The sequence below is a fragment of the Lepidochelys olivacea genome, assembly GCF_965140295.1.
Source record: "Lepidochelys olivacea isolate rLepOli2 genome assembly, chromosome: 22".
NCBI classification, from domain to species: Eukaryota; Metazoa; Chordata; order Testudines; family Cheloniidae; genus Lepidochelys; species Lepidochelys olivacea.
Window position 1 is genome coordinate 16028083 of NC_140432.1, and position 20657 is coordinate 16048739.

At 43.0% G+C, this 20657-nt stretch overlaps 1 protein-coding gene across 1 annotated transcript in view; it reads right to left on the bottom strand.

Moving 5' to 3' along the window:
- Positions 1-3214: 3214 nt before the first annotated feature.
- POU2AF1 (POU class 2 homeobox associating factor 1) overlaps positions 3215-20657 on the bottom strand; it is a gene marked incomplete at its 3' end in the record, with an annotated part of 115408 nt that continues 97965 nt past the window's right edge. Inside the window, exons 3-6 of the mRNA XM_084612067.1 lie at positions 7959-8086; positions 5367-5409; positions 5000-5271; positions 3215-3526 (exon numbers count right to left, since the gene is read on the bottom strand). Coding sequence (XP_084468193.1) covers positions 3215-3526; positions 5000-5271; positions 5367-5409; positions 7959-8086 — 755 coding nt within the window. The remainder of the gene's footprint in view (positions 3527-4999; positions 5272-5366; positions 5410-7958; positions 8087-20657) is intronic.

Genomic DNA, 20657 nt, shown 5'->3' on the forward strand with positions numbered 1-20657 from the left:
TTGGGCATCCTTCTCCTTATTAAATATTGTTCTATATTTTTCATTTAGAATAATATAGTGATGGACAAATGATTGTTTTCTTAGACAACTCTGTTCTGTCCTACGTAATGGCCACAAATTTATTGCCTCAGGGGCACATTTTGCACTCTAGAAAACATGTACAATGTTAACTGGGCATCTGATTTCCAGCCAGCCTCAGTATTAAGTGCAGCCCCACTCAGCCTGGCCTTTTGTCTAGATTATTTCTGCCAAAATAAGGACAAATGTGCACAGAATGAAGCTTTGTGGGACCTGGGCCATGTTAGGCCATATATAAGCTAAAGCAGGTAGACCACACCCCTGGACATAAAGAGAAAAATAATAAAAGGTGCTGACATGTGAATTAACAGTCACAATACCTAGATGGGTTAGAGTTCCTGTTAGCTTGGCCAAATTAATAAAAAAAAAAAAACCCATACATCTGCTTTCTGAAATGCTGATGCACAGCTGTGGAAACAAACAAACCAACCAGCTTCCAAAGTGCAAACAAACCAGCATCCAAAGTGCAGGCAGATAGGTATGAGCAAATTCTTTGCTGATATAAGTGGGTACAGCTCCTCTGACTTCTGGCACTTCAGCCATTTATATCAGCAGAGAGTTTGGTCCATAGAGCATGATCATGGACATCTTTACTGGGAGGTGATGTGATCTACTAGCTAGGGCACTGGACTGGGAGTCAGGAGATCTCAGTTCTATTCCTGGCTCTGCCACTGGCCTGGTCTGTGACTTTGGACAAGTCACTCTGTCTTGTCTACTCAGACTGTAAGCTCTTCAGGGTAGGGGTTATCTCCTAGCATGTATTTGTGCAGTGTCTAGCACAATGTGTCCCCACTCTTAATTGAAGCCTCTCTGGGCCCTACTGTAAGACAAATAAATAACAACACGACTGCAGGACCAGTTGCATAAGAAAGGACTACTTGAGTGAGGAAGGTTTTGAGCCCATATTTGGCTCATGAGAGTCTCTTTTAGCATACATTAAATCAACACAAAGCCATGTAATTAATCGCTGGTTATAGTCTGGTAACCATGCTATCAAACTAACATTATTGATTTCCAAGCTAGTATGTTTATATTGTGTCAAATGCCATGGGATACCTCTCTGAGTATGAAAAAACCACTCTAGGCGTAGGAAAGTTACTGTAGATCTTTATTGAAAATTGTTTTTTTTAATTTAACAGAACAACCCAGAAAGAAATCCATAGACATCACATCATCATTTTATATACAACTGGGAGATTTTACATACAGTGAAATGAAAAAAAAAGTTTCAAATAAATCTTGGCAAACACTTGGGCCTGATTCACAACTGCACCACCCCGGTGTTATGCTGGTGTCACTCTCTTACCAGCATAAAACTGGAGTAACACAGTGGTACATCAAGCCTCATCTAATTAATTTCTTTGCTGGGTTTTTCTGCAAATTTAAGCCACTAATACCAGTAAGCCTAAACTACTGCAGTTTTCAGACAACTTCATGATCATTTGCATGATCTGTTGTTTAAATCCTTTGGATTTGTCAATAGTGAAACCTGCTTTGAAAGTCTTATAGACACTGGACCCGATTTTGCAGTCCTCACTCAGGCAAAAACTGTGACCTTATTTGGAATATTGCCTGGGTAGAAGGAGGAGTAGTGGGCACCAATTAGTTAACCGATGCAAGGTAACAACCCTTTGAATCAATTCATTCCAAAAATAGCTCTAAACGCTACAATCATCTAAGGCTCCTGGGCTTTCTGAAGCAGAAAAATCCAGAGAAATTGTGTTCATCATCTAGGAGTCCCTTGTTTATTAAGAAAACAGTTAACAAATGTTAAAAATGGATATGTCCTCACCCAAATACCTTTGTCTGTGGCATGATGCCAGGGAACACCAGTAGTGATATTTACAATAGCTTTAGAAGGGGCAGTATATGCTATTCATTTTCCAGTGAATAAAAACAAAATGCAATAATTATGCTGCATATGCCTGTGACTCTAAAAGACTGGAATACAGAGAAACTTTCAATGTCAATAAAGTACACTAAAGGTCTCTAATTTAACATGACCTGTCTCCAATTTTAGGACTGTTTATCATCGTTGTAAACTGAACTGAGGCCCAAGAACAAGAGACTGAATGACAGTGCTGTCAGTATTGCCAGACACCCATCCTAATTTTGGAAGGCCCCGTCTTCTCAAGGATCTCCTGACAGAGGGCCACACCTTGTAATCCCATTGGGACCAGGTTCTGTCTCTTAGTGCAACACGCAACATCATGAGGCAGCCGTAAAATATGACTCTCCCAGTTTTAAAGGGGAACATTTCACATATTGCTGAAAATGCATCAGTCCAATGACCCCTCTCACACTGAGCTAGAGCTCTGCATGAAGACAAGTCTGTACATTTTGCAAGAACGATCAGTAAAATGAAATTAAGAAGCAATTGTACAATTCTTTGCCTATGTAATTTTGTGTTCCTCTCTGGCTGATGACCTCTTTTCACACTAACACATATCTCACCAGTTCTGTTTATATTACTGGTCTTCCGACTGGCTAACAATTGGTGCTATCACAGGAGTAAAAATATTCATAACCATACAATGAAATTTTTCAATCGTGTTATCAATTAAAGGACCATCTCATTTCAGGCCCCACACTTAAACTGGCCTTTTTCAAAAAGATTTATTAAGCACAGGTAGTGGGGTCTTTTCCTCTATCTGAGCAAAGCAAAGATATAGTTGTGTGACCGTTACACACAGCTCAAGAAAATATGGCTTTTAAAGTAAACCCTCTAAGACATCCTTAAGATATGTGTATCCAGATGCTACAGTCAGACACTACAGGGTTAGCAAATATGTTACTAAAATCCCAGGTCAGTTTGAGCCCATGTTCCACATATGAGGGTGAAATTTACTCCTTGCAGAGGGCCAGCACAAGAACTATGCACTGCAAAATTTCTACTACAAAGGACTAAAAGCGACTTTAGCAGTACATGAGTCTCGTGCTAGTCCTGTGCACACAGGTAAATTTCACCCTGAGTGCAAATCTCATATTCAGAGAACATTAGTGGTGATTGACAACAAAAATCTTAAGAAAATAAATAGCCCAAACCTGTTTTTCTTGTACACTCAAAACTCTCATTGATTTCACTTGGAGTTTTGGGTGAACAAGAAATGTAGGATCAGGCCCCATACATACGACTTTAAAGCCCTTCAACAGAGAGAGTGTGATTTAAAACATACGTATCATTGTCTTCATCTTCTAGAAGTAGCTTTTCAATGGGCAGAGTGCTGATCACTCTTCTTGCATCCTCCAGTTCCTGTGGGGCTGGCTCTGGAATTGAAATAGGAAGTGGAACGAACTGTGGCCCAGGAAGCGAGGATGAAGCTGGCTGATACTGCAGGGTAGACGCTGGTAATGCAGAAATGGGCTGAGCCCATGGGAAATAGGTAAGAGGGGATTGCTGGTCTGTCACCTCCAGCTGCGGCACAACAGCTGGAGTGGTGCTTCTTGGCTGTTAAGTACAAAGATACCAGAATAAGGATACTCACTATCACAGTTAAAATATCTTTTCCTGGCTCCATAAAGTTTCATGTCCAGTATGAAAATGTTCACAAGCTCACCAGAAAGAGGGATGTAACCTGGTTAAAACCCCAGCTGCCATCAAGCCAGCAAGTGCAATCTCAAAGTTTTTGCAGTGGTTAATATACTCGTACATACCACATTCCCATCACCTTTCTGGTCTCCCTCCTGCCTTCACTTTTGTAAGCCTGCAAGGCACCCTTTCAAGATTATTATAAATTGTATTTTGGACCTGCTATCCTCATCTGTGGCTCTCTGATAATGTTTCAACACGGATGGAATGTGTCAGGGTAAGCTGATATGATGCTGAACATGTCCTTGTCTACACTGACCACCAGTCACTCATGGTCAGCATAATGTCAGCTAAGTCAAGGTCATGTTTAAACACCATAAGATTTCTCAGTGAAAGCAAGTTCCCTGGAGGCTTTATTTAAAAACAAACAAACCACATCCTTACTGAAAAAACTGTATTGAGATAAACTCAGAAACAGCATCTAAAACGCTAGGATTCTCAAGTGCAGTTCTGTCCTAGCTGTTTGTCCAAACAACAGAGCCTATTATATATTTGATATCTGATATTCTTCACATCTAGACAGAAGATTATAATTTATGATCCACTCTAATGGAAACTTCATGAACACCATGAATCAAAGCTGTAGGATTCCTTGTTAAGTTGGAGCTGATAGCAACATGACTTTATTGCTCTGCATTATTTTTCCTGAGCTGCAAACAATACTCTTCTAAGATAAAATCTGCCCACTGGCCTGATACAGCTCTCACTGAAGTCTATGGCAGTCCTACCACTGACTTCAGTGGGAGCTGGAGAGGGTCTTATGAGAACAATGCAGAATGGTTCAGGAGTTAATTAGGTGGTGAGTGCTTGAGGGTTTGAGAGTGCATGGAACAGGGAAGCTTTGTTAAGAAAATTGGATTCACTCCGACTTCAACATAGTCAAATCTTTTAATCCCTCTCAAACCACAAGGATTCTCAGAATAATCCCCCTAATTTCCAGGCCCAGGCAGAGAGTAAATCAGGCCATCACATTACACAGTTAGGTTACTAACAGGGATTTGTGGCTCACGTAGAAAACCATACGAGAGACTCACACCAGGAAGAGACAGTTGCATGACGATTGTAAAGAGGGTCACTAAGGCATGTCTCTCTACTCAGTCTCACTTCTCAGGACTGTTCGCCTTGCATACGCAGTTATGGCAAAGGAAACTACTTCTGATTTTTCAGCACCACTTGCGTAACTTTTTACTGCAGACATCATCCTTGACAATATAATGTGAGGCAGGGATGTCGAGCAATTCACAGTATAAAGATAAATTTAGATACATGGGGCTTCTCATAGTTCCTACTGGAAAACAGTTTTGCCTTTATTTCTAGGTATCTTTAGCTTACCGCAAAATTGGTGATCAGCGGCTGGGATGCGTAAGTCAGAACTGAAGAGGGTCCAACAAGTGTATAACTGGGACACACAGGCTGAACATACATGTCTGCTGTGTATGGACAGCTGACTGCTTCATGTGACATATAATCCGGGTATGTTGTCCACTGGGTTAAGGGCTGTAAAGTAGCAGGAGAAGGCTGAGAGAGCCAACCAGAACATAATGCCCCTTCATCGGTAACTGGCAATGAAGAGGCAGTAACATCCATATCAATGCAAGGCTGGCCTGCAAAATAAGAAGAGAATTGTACCAAATGTCAGCCAAAGCATGGGCTGAAACGGAGCTGATGAACAAATGAAATAAATGTTTGGAAGCATTACCAAGTGGTGAATAGGACGGAAGTGGCTGATGGGGCAAAACAACCTAGAGAACAAAGAAGAATATTCAGATATCAGTTATGCCTGAAAGATTTAAACTCAGCATATCTTGAGAAACTCTTGCTCGGAGCTGAAGTAGCAATAAATATATTATCATCAATTGCCTCTTAGATTTTGCTTGGTGGACGGTACCATATGCCTGTGTTATACAGGTATGAGAGCAGTTATCGAAAACTGTCTCAGGGTGACATTCACCCCTCTGCAGTGTGTCAGCACAAGATCCATGCTCCACCGAAGCTTAAGTGGGATTTAAATGATAATTGAGACCTTGAGTAGCTCCACTGCTCAGAGTGAATTTTATTGTTAGCAAAGATACAGTCAAACTGCTTCCCTCTGGGAGTTTAAATACCAGAATAAATGGACCTAGCCTAAGCCCCGGTCTACACTCGGACTTTAGGTCGAATTTAGCAGCGTTAAATCGATGTAAACCTGCACCCGTCCACACAATGAAGCCCTTTAGTTCGACTTAAAGGGCTCTTAAAATCGATTTCCGTACTCCACCCCTGACAAGTGGAGTAGCGCTTAAATCGGCCTTGCCGGCTCGAATTCGGGGTACTCTGGACACAATTCGATGGTATTGGCCTCCGGGAGCTATCCCAGAGTGCTCCATTGTGACTGCTCTGGGCAGCACTCTCAACTCAGATGCACCATTGTCTGCCATTGCTCTGACGCAGGGAGGGGCGACTGACGACACGGCTTACAGGGTTGGCTTACAGGGAGTTAAAATCAACAAAGGGGGTGGCTTTACATCAAGGAGTATTTCAGGCAGGACTTCACGGAGGGTTCCAATAGGAAATGGTGCACCTAAGTTATCGTTCTTATTGGAACAAGCAGGTTGGTCTGGCCTCTGATTGATACATGGCTAGATTTACCTCGCTGCACCTTCTCTGTGAGTGACTGTAGTGTGACCTAGAGGAATGAGTCCCCTAGACGGGGGGCCGGGGCGGGGGGGTTTGCAAATGAGTACAAAACAAATCTGGTCTATTTCTTGTTTTGATACACTCCATCTATCTTTTACATCTTTGGCTGGCAGCAGACGGTGCAGAAGGACTGCATGCCATCCACATCTCATGGCTGCTCGGCAGAAGATGGTACAAGAGGACTGCTACCAATCCGTATCGCCTGCCTGCTCACCATAAGATGGTTCAATAGGGCTGACTGCAGGACTAAAGAGAATGACCTGATCAAGTCACTCCAAATTTAATCCCTGCGCTCATTTCTGCCCAGGCACCCCTGATCGACCTCACAGAGGCGACCAGGAGCACCTCGGACATGACGATGACGGCTACCAGACCTACTGTACCGTCTGCTGCCAGAAGGCAATGGGTTGCTGCTGCTGTGTAGCAATGCAGTACCACGTCTGCCAGCACCCAGGAGACATACGGTGACGGTGAGCTGAGCGGGCTCCATGCTTGCCGTGGTATGGCGTCTGCACGGGTAACCCAGGAAAAAAGGCGCAAAACAATTGTCTGCCCTTTCTTTCACGGAGGGAGGGAGGGAACGGGGGCCTGACGACATGTACCCAGAACCACCCGCAACAATGTTTTAGCCCCATCAGGCATTGGGATCTCAACCCAGAATTCCAATGGGCAGCAGAGACTGCGGGAACTGTGGGATAGCTACCCACAGTGCAACACTCCGGAAGTCGACGCGTGCCTCGGTACTGTGGAAGGACTCCGCCGAGTTAATGCACTTAATGCACTTAGAGCATTTTCTGTGGGAACACACACACTCGAATATATAAAACCGATTTCTAAAAAAACAACTTCTATAAATTCGACCTAATTTCGTAGTGTAGACATACCCTAAGTATAGGAAATGAGGGGCTAGAGAGCTCTTTTGGACAGCTTCAGAAGCTTTTAAGGTAGCTTTGAAAGTTTTGGCTGGAACAGTATATACACAACAGGTCACCTGTATAACAGAGAGTTTTCAGCACACTACAAAATAGGAAATTAGACTCCAAGGGGAAATAGCTCCACAAAGTTTTAGTGGATTTTTAAGAACTAGACATTTCTGTATCCCAGATGATACAAAGTGCATCTGAATAAGGCAACTATTCTGAATCCTCTGACTTATTTTGCTGATTTGGGTATTTTAAGCTGGGATTTTCAAAGAATCCCAAAGAAGATAGGTGCCCAAATCCTACTGAAAGCCAATGGGACTTGGACACCTAACTCTCTCCTTTGACAACTTCAGCATTGCTGAGTTTCATGGTCTTGAATGCATTGATTATGCTAGTGTAACCTGCTGTCTTGATAAATGAGCACTAGAAAGATACGTGATCTAAGCACTGGACTGGGCATCACTCTACTGAGTTTTAGTCCTGGTTCTGAAACTGAACTCACTTGTAGCCTTGAGCAAGTCACTTAACTTCTCTGCCTCCTTTTGTTCCTGTCTAAGGGCTTGATCCTGCAAGGTACAGAGTTCTTTCAACTTCCATTAAAATCGATAGGAGCACATGATGGAGACAGGGACTGGGTGCCTATTCAGTCAGAAAGGAAGAGCTTTCCTCATACATTCTGTGTTTTTTCTTACCGTTGTTGCTGCAGCTGCATTAACACTATGAATGTTGCCACGTTTCCTCTTCAGTAGCTCCTTCACTGGTTCTTTTACACGGACACCTTGATAGGGTCGTGGCTGCTGCTGTTGCTCTGAAGCAGAAGCTGAGAAATATATTTTGGTGACATTTATTTTCCTTCACCCCTATACCAGTGCTAGGCCATAATCGCCATTTAGGAAAATCCCTTCTTTGCAGACTGCCCTGTCAATATGACTCTCTTTGCCTCCTAGAACAGGTTCTCCTGAGCTCAGAGTTAATGCTGCTCCTTGATACTAAAAAGGTGCAGTCTGCCTCCAGATTTGTGTTCCTTATGTATCGTATATATCATGCTGGCAATGCACTCATTCTCCAGCAACTCATGGAACAGAAGCCCTGGGATTGCTCCTCAGCAAGGTAACTGCATAGCATCAGGGCAAGCTAAAATGAAATGAGCAGGTCTGCATGCAGAACTCCCATTTGGCTACAATCACCTGCAGAGATGCCACAGGATTGGGCCCAATATTTGTACATTTTTAAGAAAATTCTTTTAAAAATATATGTATGGAAAAATGTAGGCAGAATACTGCAGACTTAGCAGTAAAGCCAGACCCAGCTGTTACCCCCTCACCCCCCAAAACAAAACCTCCATCCCCTTGCCCCAAGACTAGGCTTGTTAGTAATCTGAGCAGTCTGGTGTGTTACATCAGGCTCAGCGTACAGTGAACGGATTCTATTAAATAAACTGTGATATCAGTCCAGTCATATTTAAAGCCTGTGAGGACATGGTTACTCATGAAAAGTGGCCGCCATTATATAATACAATATGCCCTACCTTAAATATCAACGACTGTTGCAGAATTATGCTGTGTTCATTAATGGCATGGATATTAGCAGGACTCTGACACTATTTCTTTTTCATGTATATAGGCACACACATATAAACAATCAAAAAGTACCAACAGAGTTCTAGGCATTTTACAGACAGGTCTGAAGACAAGGCCCCAGCCCTGAACAGTTTACAGTCTTAGTAGATAAAATACAAACACAGGAATGGAATGGGAAGTAACAAAAAGCTGTAATTCATAAAATGATCTATCAATCTCATGTAATTCATTTCACTTCAATGAGCTTTGGACCAGGCCCTTAACTATAATCTACTTGTCTCATAATCCCTAGGTCTGGAATATTGGTTTCTTCAGGTACCTGGTGGGTGTAGCATGGAAAAAATGGTTTTTTTTACTTGGCCTGCTGCTCCTCTCTCTAGCATCATTTTTACCCATGTTTAATCCCACAGACTGCAAGGGAGCTATTTCAGAGAAAGTGCAAGAGAGGAATCAGGCCCACTGTGTTCAACTCTGAAAAAGATTTGGGGATCATGGTGGATAACCACTGAACAGGATCTCCCACTGTAAGACTGTGGCCAAAAGGGATACTGCGATCCTGGGATGCATAAACAGAGGAATCTTGAACAAGAGTAAAAAGGTTGTTTTACCTCTGTATTTGGCACTTGGTGTGACTGCCACTGGAATGCTATGTCCTGTTCTGGTGCCCAAAATTGAAGAAGCATGAGAAACTGGAGAAAGCTCAGAGAAGAGCCATGAGAATGATTAAAAGATAAGAAAACCTGGTTTATAGTGATAGACTCAAGGAGATCTATGGTTTAACAAAGAGAAGGTTAAGGGTGACTTGATTACAAAGTACCCACATGGGGAACAAGTATTTAATAATGGGCTCTTCAGTGTACCAGAGAAAGGTATAACACAGGGGTCTCAAACACATGGCCCGTGGGGTTATTTTCTGCGGCCCGCCAGCTCCCCGCGACCCCCCTACCCCCCCCAGCGTTTACCTAGAGCAGCTCCAGACCGGCGCACACTGGGGGCAGGGCAGGCTCCCTGCCTGCCTGCCCTGCCCCTGCGCCGCTCTGGGAAGCGGCCAGGACCTGGGGGAGGGGAGGCACAGGGGTCTGTGTGTTGCCCTGGCCACGCCTCCAGGTACCTCCCCCAAAGCTCCCACTGGCCGTGGTTCCCCATTCCCCCGGTGTGCCCCCCAAACCCTCCTGCAGCTGAACCCCCTGCTGCATCTCACACCCCTCCTGCACCCCGCACCCTGACCCCCTGCCCTGAGCCCCCTGACAAACCCTGCACCCTTCCTGCACCCCAATCCCCTGCCCTGAGCCCCCTGCTGCACCCCGCACCCTGACCCCCTGCCCTGAGCCCCCTGATGAACCCCACACCCCTCCTGCACCCCAACCCCCTGTGGGCAGGGAGGGGTCGGAGTTGGGGTGGGGATTTCGGGGAAGGGATTGGAATGGGGGCAGGGAAGAGGTGGGGCAGGGGTGGGGCCTCATGGAAGGGGTGGAGTGGGGGTGGGGCCAGGGCCGGGGCAGCGGGGGGCGGGGGAGTCAGTGATGCAGCCCTTGGGCCAGTGTACTAGTCCTCATGTGGCCCTCGTGGTCATTTGAGTTTGAGACCCCTGGTATAACACGATCCAATGGCTGGAAGCTGAAGCTAGACAAATTTAGATTGGCAATACAAGGTGTAAATTTTTAATGGTGAGAATAATTAACCATTGGAACAATTTGCCTAGGGTTGTGGTATATTCTCCATGACTGACAACTTTTTAGATCAAGATTGGATGTTTTTCTGAAAGATATGTTATTATTCCGGGGAAGTTCTATGGCCTATGTTATACAGGAGGTCAGAGGATCATAATGGTCCTTTCTGGCCTTAGAATCCATGAATCTATGAACATATATAATAGGCATAGTCTATATGATTCCAGGAATGTCACTCTGTGTCATTCTGAAGTCTAGAACAGGGGTTCTCAAACTGTGGGTCAGGACCCAAAAGTGGGTCGTGACCCTGTTTTAATGGGGTTGCCAAGACTGATGTTAGACTTGCTGGGGACCATGGCCGAAGCCGAAGCCCAAGCCCCACCAGCCAGGGCCAAAGCTTCAGCCCTGGGCAGGGGGTCTAAGGTTACATGCGCCTCACCCAGGGCAGAAGCTCAGGCTTCAGTCCCCCCTCCTGGGGTCAAGTAGTAATTTTTGTTGTCAGAAGGGGGTCACGGTGCCATGAAGTTTGAGAACCCCTGGCCTAGAACATCTGTTGAGTCAGTGTGAAGCAATGGAAACAGCTGCAAGCACAGTAAAGAGCTCTTTTTGTTTAGAATATCACCAGGTTGGATCATCCCTGGGTTTCACAGTCTTTTTCTTTCCACTTTTTAAGTTTTCCGCCTTTTTGACTTTATGAATTATACCCATGTGGTGTACAGCTATAGGAAGGCATGTATCTATGCCATACCAAGAGCCTCAAGTCACTGTAATAACAGAATGAACACAAGCAATCACTACTCTCACTCTGGAGCTAATTTACATGCACAATTTCATTGACTGTATGAAGGAGACTGCACAGATGGTGGATTATTTGGCCTAACTGTCTTGCCCGTGTGCTCAGCGGTTGTTCGCACAAATCAACACAAATCTTTCAGCACAACCCCCCCAGACAAATCAACACAACCAGACACATAACCGCACAACCAACACTCACAATATCCCCAAACCCACATGGCCCCTCACTGCAGCACACACCCCTCATTCGCCACCTGCACAAATCCACACAACTCTCCCAGCACAATGCAACCGTCTGCACCATATCCCCGCAAATCACTCTGAACCTAGAAGGTCTGTTGAGACAGTGTGAAGTGATGGAAATAACTACAAGTATGGTTGAGGTCTCTTTTGATTTAGAATATCACCAGGTTCAGTCATCATTGTGATTTTGCAAATTCTTAAGTTTGCAGCTGTTTTCAGCTTTTTACATCCATGACTTTACAAATTAGATGGCTTTTAGCTACTAGTATCCTATTATATATCTAATTTATATCTACATAATCTATATCTATCTATTGGATATACAATAACATTCCTATTATATATCTAATGTACACATATAGCCTATATAGATCTATATATAGATATAGCCAAAATGTAGAATAGGAATATGTTGTACCTATTGCTGCATGTACACTGCAAGCATAGGCCTCAATTCAGGAAAGCATCCCAATTCAGAAACACATTTAAACAAATTCTTAAGTTGAAGCATATGCTTAAGGGCTATCCTGCATCGGGCCCACATTCAGTTCTAAATCAAGTTTTGCGTATTGCCGTCCCAGGGGGTTTAAAAATTGGTTAGCAGGAGTGTGAGATATGGCAGCTAACTGCTTCCACAATTCATTTACTTTAACTGTGTTTTTCTTTTGAACATTCCCACTTCTCAATACACTCCTTTGATTTTTCTTGCTTTGCGGCCAGTTATCATAGTGACAGATCCCAGGGCTTAAGCCAAAACAACTGCTAAGATCCACTTTGAAAAGCAAAGCTGGCAGCCAGCTAAAATGCATATCATAAAAGACTTGTGACATTTTGAGTCGGAGGGAAGTACAATACTTCAGTAGGTGATATTATTGAGCCTTATCTTACATGAAGTATCCGGGGCAATTAATGACAGAAGGAGGCTGTGGTGTATCAAAGCTCAGAAAGCTCTGATCATTATAAAACCATTGATATCAACACTTTAGCTGCCGTACTTTCACTGAACTTTGATTTGTAAATATACCAGCTGATAAATTCCCATTTCTAAAGTACCGGGCTGGCCCTTCAATTTATTAAGTATAACTAAATATTTCTTGAAACCATATCAAATATTGAATTTAAAATATAATCAAACTTAGAGATCATTTATTTAGAGATATAACAAATTCTTCATATGATAAAACAAAATGTTCATTATACTTCTGTTCATCTCTTCTATATACAAATGGATATAATATTTGGATATTTTAATTCATTTGTGTGTGTGCTAGAGAATTTTAAAATATAGATCTACTCTAAACCAGCAGAGTCAATGTCTACATAGGCTATTCATCATTCTTAAGTTTTTAAGACATTAAAATGGTTCAGCGGTGACAGACGTTTTAAATATTTTTAATACATTTCCTCCCCCCACCCCCACACACATGGAGATCATCAAGGTGATGCTGAGATATTAATTGTAGATGAAATTCTCCCCATCTAGGGGGCCAGGAAGAGATCTCTGTACTACTTAAACCCTGAAAATAAGGCTTAAATGGGGACTTAAGTAATGTATAAGCCTTGTGTAGATCCTCATCCAGAAAACTACATTAGTGGATCCCACCCTTGGGTGTACTAGTGAACCAATGCACGATTTACTTTCTTGAAAATTGCTGTAATTGGATAGTTGTATCAAGAGTGACTAGCTATTAGTTGCTTGCAAATAAAAGAAACAATAGATGTGGAAAACCTGATTTGCTCTACGGTCTGACATCCCTTAAAAGATAATATCACATCATAAACCCCGTTAAAATATAGTTATATTTTTGCTTATCCAAAATAAATAACATATTTTAATTTATATTTCTCTTAACCCTTTGCTCCTTTGGAGAGCATGCTGTGAATAATTATGCGGTCCACTCTGTGGGTATGGGTCCAGGGTCAGATTCTCAGCTCAAGTTCTGAAGCTTCATTGAATTCAAAGGCATTATACCAATTTCCACCTGCTAAAAATCTGGTGCCTCTAATAAATTTAACTGTATTTCCCCTGTTAGTCCTAAGGAGAATCAGAAAAGCCCAGATTCCAGCTGGTGAAAATTTCTGTAGCTGCACTGACTTGAATGGATCCACTGTACGGTAACAAATCTTGCAAAGCTCGACAACAAGGTAATGCATATTATGGATCCATGGCAGGTGCTTTTAAATTTCAAAATGTAGCAATTTTTTCAATTGTTTAGCTTTTGTAAAGCTACCTAAATAAAGGCATTGCAAGTTAATGCCAAGCAATATTTTTTTAAATATCTAAGCTTGTTAACAGAAACTTATTCAAGCCTTACTCATGTCTCTTCTTTTACCCTCCTGTGCGTTATTAATGTCTTACCTTTTTTTTAAAGGAAATCTAATCCAACTGTTGCATTTCAGTCTGAATATTAATTGCCTAGTTATGAACCACTTAATCATGGAATGCTGGAAGGCCCTTACAAATATGGTGGTACCAGACACGACTATAAACATGTGTATAAAATGTTCTCTTCATTCTTAACTGGAGACTAAGGACCAGATTCTGATCTCATTTACATCAGTTTAATAGCGATGTAAATGCAACCACTCCCTGATTTCGATTGGCATAACTGAGAAGAGACAGACTGTAATTTTCTGTTAGTACGGATTTATTATTCTTAGTACTCATGAAAGTGCCTAGATTCCCACTTAAGGATCAGAACCTGACTCTAACGAAGAAGACACTCCTGGCCCCTGTCAACTGAGGAGTCGGTAGCTATAATCTGAAGAACGATCTGAATATTAAACAATATATTTGAAATTAAGAGAATTATAATAGCACTTTTTGTTTTATATAGTTCATTTACATATGAAATGATTTATTTTGTACTTTAATGAATTTTAATTACAGGCTAGACTCTGCTACCACTATTCATGCTGGGTGAAATCCTGGCTGCACTGAAGTCAGTGGGAGTGTCATGGATTTCAATTTAGCCAGGATTTCACCTCGGGAGTAGGAGAGTACCTTATTCTTTGAGTAAGTGCATTGATTTCAGTGGGTCTACTTGCAAAGTAGGTTAATAATCAACTTGAGTAAGAGTGGCACTATCTGACCCCAAACTTTTGGGGGTTTTCTGGGGGCTGGGGTGAAAGAGGGAAGATGGCATTTACTGTAAAAGCTGATAAATATACCTATTCACAGTTTCCTGTGTCAGCAGGGTAACCAACAACCTGAAAAAATATAACTAAGTCTGCAGAACATATTTCAGTTCCCCCAGAGCTGAAACAAAAATAATGTTAGGGCAGCTGCTTTTCCACTAGTCAAGTGTACACCAGGTCTGAGCTTTACAGACATACCCACAGGAAAATGACTTTCTGCTTTGGTGCACAGTTCATTGTTGAGCAAACAAATCTGATCATTACAAATTAAAAGTGACATGAGGAATAATGACATTCCCCAGATTCAGGTAAGTTCCTGATTCAAACAAACCTAGGCACTTCATTCTTCACCTTTTGGTGCAAGGTTTATCTTAAAACAAATGTTCCCCATTGTACCGTGTCCAGACAAAGCAGCATTTTAATTGTTTGCTTGTGACATGCTGTAAATGAACAAAGACACTCATGAACAAATTCTTTTAAAACAAATAAAAATACTTCACTGAAGTGGCAACAAGATGAGTGCAAACAATGAGCCAGATTCACTATGTGTTCCAGCTGCTTTGCACCACTCCTGTAATGAAAACAGCCATAAATCCTGCTGATGCAGACAGCGAAGCCAGGTTTGCAGCTGCTTTGTTCGGTCAGAGCAGTGCAAACCAGCTAGGGTCAATCCAACCCAGAGCCCGGCAAAGTCAATGGGAACCTCTCCATGTCTGAACAGCTTTGCAAGGTTTCTGAATGTAAATATATCTCAGTTCATTGCAATTCTCAATAGCCTATTCTTACACCAGCTACTATGAAGCTACTATGTGTTTGTATATCAGAGCTCCTTTCATCAAAGTTATTACTCATGATTTTGTTGAACATTTGGCATTAATGCTGACAAACACCCAACACACACACACACACACACATATCCCGGGGTTCTGGGCTGTCACTCAAAATGGTTGACAGTTACTTCAGGCTCAGCTAATGAGAACATTTACCAAACCCACTAACCTTGCTGGACCTTTGCACAGACTGACAATAGAAAACAATGATAATACTGTTTTACTACAGATCTCTGAAGAATCTTCCCGGACTGGTTTCCAAAAGAATAACAATCGAGCAGCTTGAAGTCAGTGCAACGATTCACATTGACTTCAATGGACTTTGGATCAGGTTCTTATTGCAGACTAATATGAGCTCATAGTTACAGGTAACATATTTATCTCTTCTCTACCTATTCCTCTCCTTTTTTGGACGTATGTCTGGGGGGAAATCAGACCTGCCTTCTAAGTAGGGCCCAATCTGGCTCTAGTGTGAGTCTTGGCATTGAAGTCAGTAGGAATCTTGCCAATGAGTTTATTCGGATCAGGATCAGGCCTTAGATCATGGGGTTACAGGAGCTCAGAGAACATACTGTGCAAGACAGCTTGGCAAAGAAGGGAGAAATGCTGAGCAGATTAATATCTCAAGCGATGATATTGTAAAATTCTGGGCTTCAGTTCCTTTGGCTCCCTGTCTTTTGGAATATTTATCTCAGGTATTTCCATAGCTCGTAGCACCACATTATCGCAGTGCTGAATAAGAGGTCATAAAACTTGCCTTTGAATAAGAGCCAAGTTAGCTCTGCAGTGAAGACATATCCTACGATTTGTCTATGCCATAGTACCAGCGAGAGTTTTTCTGTGCAGTCAGTTCTGCTTCTTAACAATTTACATATACTAAATGCTATCATGCATATTGGTGCTTTGAAACCAGCACTGAGAACTTGATTTTTTAAATTATTTTTTCTTAAAAATTAAAACAAAACTCGTTTCCCAGCATCCTGTCTCTAATCAGTTCCAAGCTGTGAAAGCAATTAATGACAAAACAGCTGCGTAAAAATCACAAAGCTCAAAAAGCATGAAAAGTTTTAGCTCTCTGAATTTCAGACGAATATTATTGCCCTGCACACACGCATAAACTACAGATTAATATAAACCTGTGTCCTTTCAGACTACTCAGTACAATTTCCCATCAAGCCAATTTCCACTTTGAAATATACTGCATGCCTGACTGACTGCAACAGCAAATGACACACTTCTCACAGTTTCAGAAGATTTAGTGTTTCTTTACTCACAGTCTGGCATGTGAAAAGCTTATCAATTTATCAAAGCAACCAGTGTAAATATTTTTCTTCTTTCCTGTTGCCTCTCCCATATAATCAAAAAACTACAGAGAAATACAATGGCAATCTTTTCTTATTTGCAGTAATACAGAAGAGCAAACAATAACTGAATAACCAAAAATTCCAGGCTTTCAAGTAACAAACTAGTCTGAGTTTTTGGCTTGAATCTTGAAAACTGCATTGCACAATGCAGGCTGCTGACACCTTTATTCTACACTGTGAATTTTAATTTTTTAAAAGAAATGACGCTTAGCATTGGATACACAACTTTTCTGCTCTGTCTATAATCACAATCTGCTTACAATAATATAACGATACCTCTTTAGCAATATTTAAGTAATGGGGTAAATATTGTATATTGTATATAATGGGGTAAACAAGTATCACACTTGTTCATGTCCACGCTTTATGTTGGTTTTAGATATTGAGTCCCTTTACATATTTTTAAAAATACTATTAATTATTCAAACCAGTAATACAATTTTTCTACTTGTTGCTGCTTTGCGTTTAGTATACTTTTAACTCTCACACAGTAGTTCTGTCAGAGTTGAAATTTTTTCCCCTGAGTTATCGATATTTTGTTTTGCAATGTATCTACTTTAACAAAAGGCCATACTGTTCCAGTGGAGCTCAGAGAAAAGACTTTTACACTGATAAAAATATCTCTCCTAAAAGTTAAACAGCTAGGCAGGTGACTCTTTTTACGGCTTTATTGAATCAACTCCTCTTGTATTTAAATAAAGTCTTCCTAACCCGCCACAATTACTGACCAATAAGGAGCTGGTGTTTAAGGCACTGGACTTGGATTCTTGAGATCCAGCTTCAAATCCCAGCTGTGCTACAAACGGCTTGTGTGATGCTGAGCAAGTCAACAAAGGCCAGATTTTCAAAAGATATTTACATGACTAAAGATGCAGATAGGTGATCGGTGAGATTTTCAAAGGTATCAAAGCAGGTTAGGCACCTAACTCCCATTGGTTTCACTAGGTGCCTACCTGCATATTTAGACCCATTTGAATGCACATAAAATAATAATAATAAATGGAATGTCAGAAAAAGAGACGTTAAATTCCATCAGGTCCTCTCCACAATGTAGCTGTCGGCCTGGGCGTGCATCAGGATAAGGATTCCCCTGCGGTGATGGGAAAATATCACCCTGCTGGTGAACCCAGAGCCAATTAGCCCAGGTACACTTTGGGGGGTAAAAATTCTATGGGCCCATCCTCATTCTTCTGTCTCCTTGGTCAGCTGGTCTGTGGTGTTACTGGAGCCCCAGAAATGCAGTAATCTTTACAAGCTGCAAGAGGCAATAGGGCAGAGGTGGGCAAACTACAGCCTGCGGGCCACATCCGGCCAGCGGGACCCTCCTGCCCGGCCCCTGAGCTCCTGGCCTGGGAGGCTCTCCCCTGGCCTCTCCCCGGCGGCCTCAGCGCGCCATGCTGCGGGTGTAGTGTATTAAACTGCTCCACGTAGGAATGTGCTACTGGTATCAGTTACGGAGAGCAACGCTCTGGGCGGCGCGCTGTAGAGCCACCAGCCACCGGTGCTCTGTGCCGCGTGGTAAGGGGGCAGGGAGGGGGTGGATAGAGGGCAGGGGAGTTTGGGATGGTGGTCAGGGGGCAGGGGTGTGGATGGGGTCAGGGCAGTCAGAGCACGGGGAACGGGGGGGGGTTGAATGGGGGCAGGGGTCCCGGTGGAGGCAGTCAGGAAGGAGGGGGGGGTTGGATGGGGCGGTGGGGGGCAGTCAGGGGCAGGGGTTCGGAGGGCGGTCAGGGGACAGGGAGTCGGGAGTGGTGTATGGGGCAGGGGTCCTGGGGTGGCCGTCAGGGAACGGGAGGGGTGGTGGATGGGGCAGGAGTCCTGAGGGGGGGGCGTCAGGAGGTGAGAAGCAAGGGGGGGCAGATAGGGAGCGGGGGCACAGCCGGACACAGCCTCCCCTAACCGGCCCTCCATACAATTTCCGAAACCCGATGTGGCCCTCAGGCCAAAAAGTTTGCCCGCCCCTGCAATAGGGAGAACAGGCATCCTCGCAGGGCCACTCAGGAGGGAGTTTAGTGAGTTAAACTCTCCTCCCTTCTTCTCTGAGGGGTTTCATGAGTGTCTTATTCTGCCTCACAATCTGCCAGGAATATTCAGGAGTTGGGAACTAATAAGCACCCTGCACTTTTTGCTCCCAGAATCAGAAAGGATCAGGATCTACCCCTTGAGACTGCTGTAGTAGGACGACCAAGCCAGATTCTTCAGAGGAAGGTGTAAACCCTCATGCTGTGCTGGGCTGATGGGAGATTTTCTGACTGCGCTCAACAAACAACACCTGGCTCCTTCGTTGATGTGCTACTAGATAACAGAGAGTAACAGGCAGGAATAGCCCCGCTGCATTGTATTGACCGACAGAACTGTGTGATGTCATCTGATAAATTATGAAGTCACTCAGAAGATTACTCATCTGTGCTGCATTTGATTATCAATTGATTTATGGTCCCGCCAATGGGCTTTCTGTCCGAAGTTGACATTTCTGCTTCTCCTGGAATGCTGGGATAATGTGACTATCACAGCTGCAGCCTGTCTGTGGGAGTCAACAAGCAGCATTTTCTGTGCGTCTGACACATTCTAGCTTTCCCATGAAGCATTAAAATTATTTTTGTAAGTAATGCTGACAATTAGAGCTGGATAGGAGTGGATTATACCATGTACTGTTTTCCTTGTTACGGGCGGATATTTCAATAAAAATGTAGTTAAATGCAAAGTGCTAAGCAAACATCTGGGCAGAGTGTTTGCTCTACAATCAAAAAACCTTGAGCAAGAGTGATGGAACCAGAGTGCTGGTTCATTGCACAGTATAAGGAAACCAACTTTGGAGACTTCTGAGCACTCTAATTAGCACTCTAAATCAATAGCCCAAACATCTGACCTATCTTAAAAGCAACAGTGTACTTATTGACAGTTTTTGGTTGGGTCTGATTCTTATCTCTTGAAAATTGGTGTAAATCAGGAGTAACTAGTGAAATTGATGGAGTTATATTCGTGTAAAGCCAGTGCAAGTGATACCAGAATCATAGCCAATCACAGAAACTTAGAAATACAGGGCTGTAAGGGACCTCAAGAAGTCATCAAGCCCAGACCCCTGTGCTGAGGATCAAGTAAACCTAGACCATCCCTGCCATGTGTTTGTCTAACCTGCACTTAAAACCCTCCAGTGATGGGGACTCCACAACTTCTCTAGGTAACCTGTGCCAGTGCTCAACTATCCTTAGAGTTCAAAAGCTTTTCCTAATATCCAACCTAAATCTCCCTTGCTGCAGATTTAGCCCATTACTTCTTGTCCTCCCTTCAGTTGACACGGAGGACAATGGATCCCTATTATCTTTATACCAGCCCTTAACTTATTGGAAGACTGGTCTCAGGTCCCCCCTCAGTCCTCTTTTTTCAAGACTCAACATGCCTAGTTTTTTAACCTTTTCTCACAGGTCAGGTTTTCTCAACCTTTCATCATTTTTGTTGCTCTCTTCTGGACTCCCTCCAGTTTGTCCACATCTTTCCTCAAGTGTGGTGCCCAGGATTGGACTCAGTACTGCAGCTGGAGGCCTCATCAGTGCCGAGCAGAGTGGGACAATTATCTCCTGTGTCTTACATTCAACACTCCAGTTAATAAACCCCAGAACCATATTAGCCTTTTTTTGCAGCTGCAGCACACTGATGACTCTTACTCAGTTTGTGGTCACCAGTAACCCCTAGCTAGCCAGTTATTCCCCATTTTGTAGCTGTGCATTTGATTTTTCCTTCATAAGTGAAGTACTTTACACTTGTCTTTAT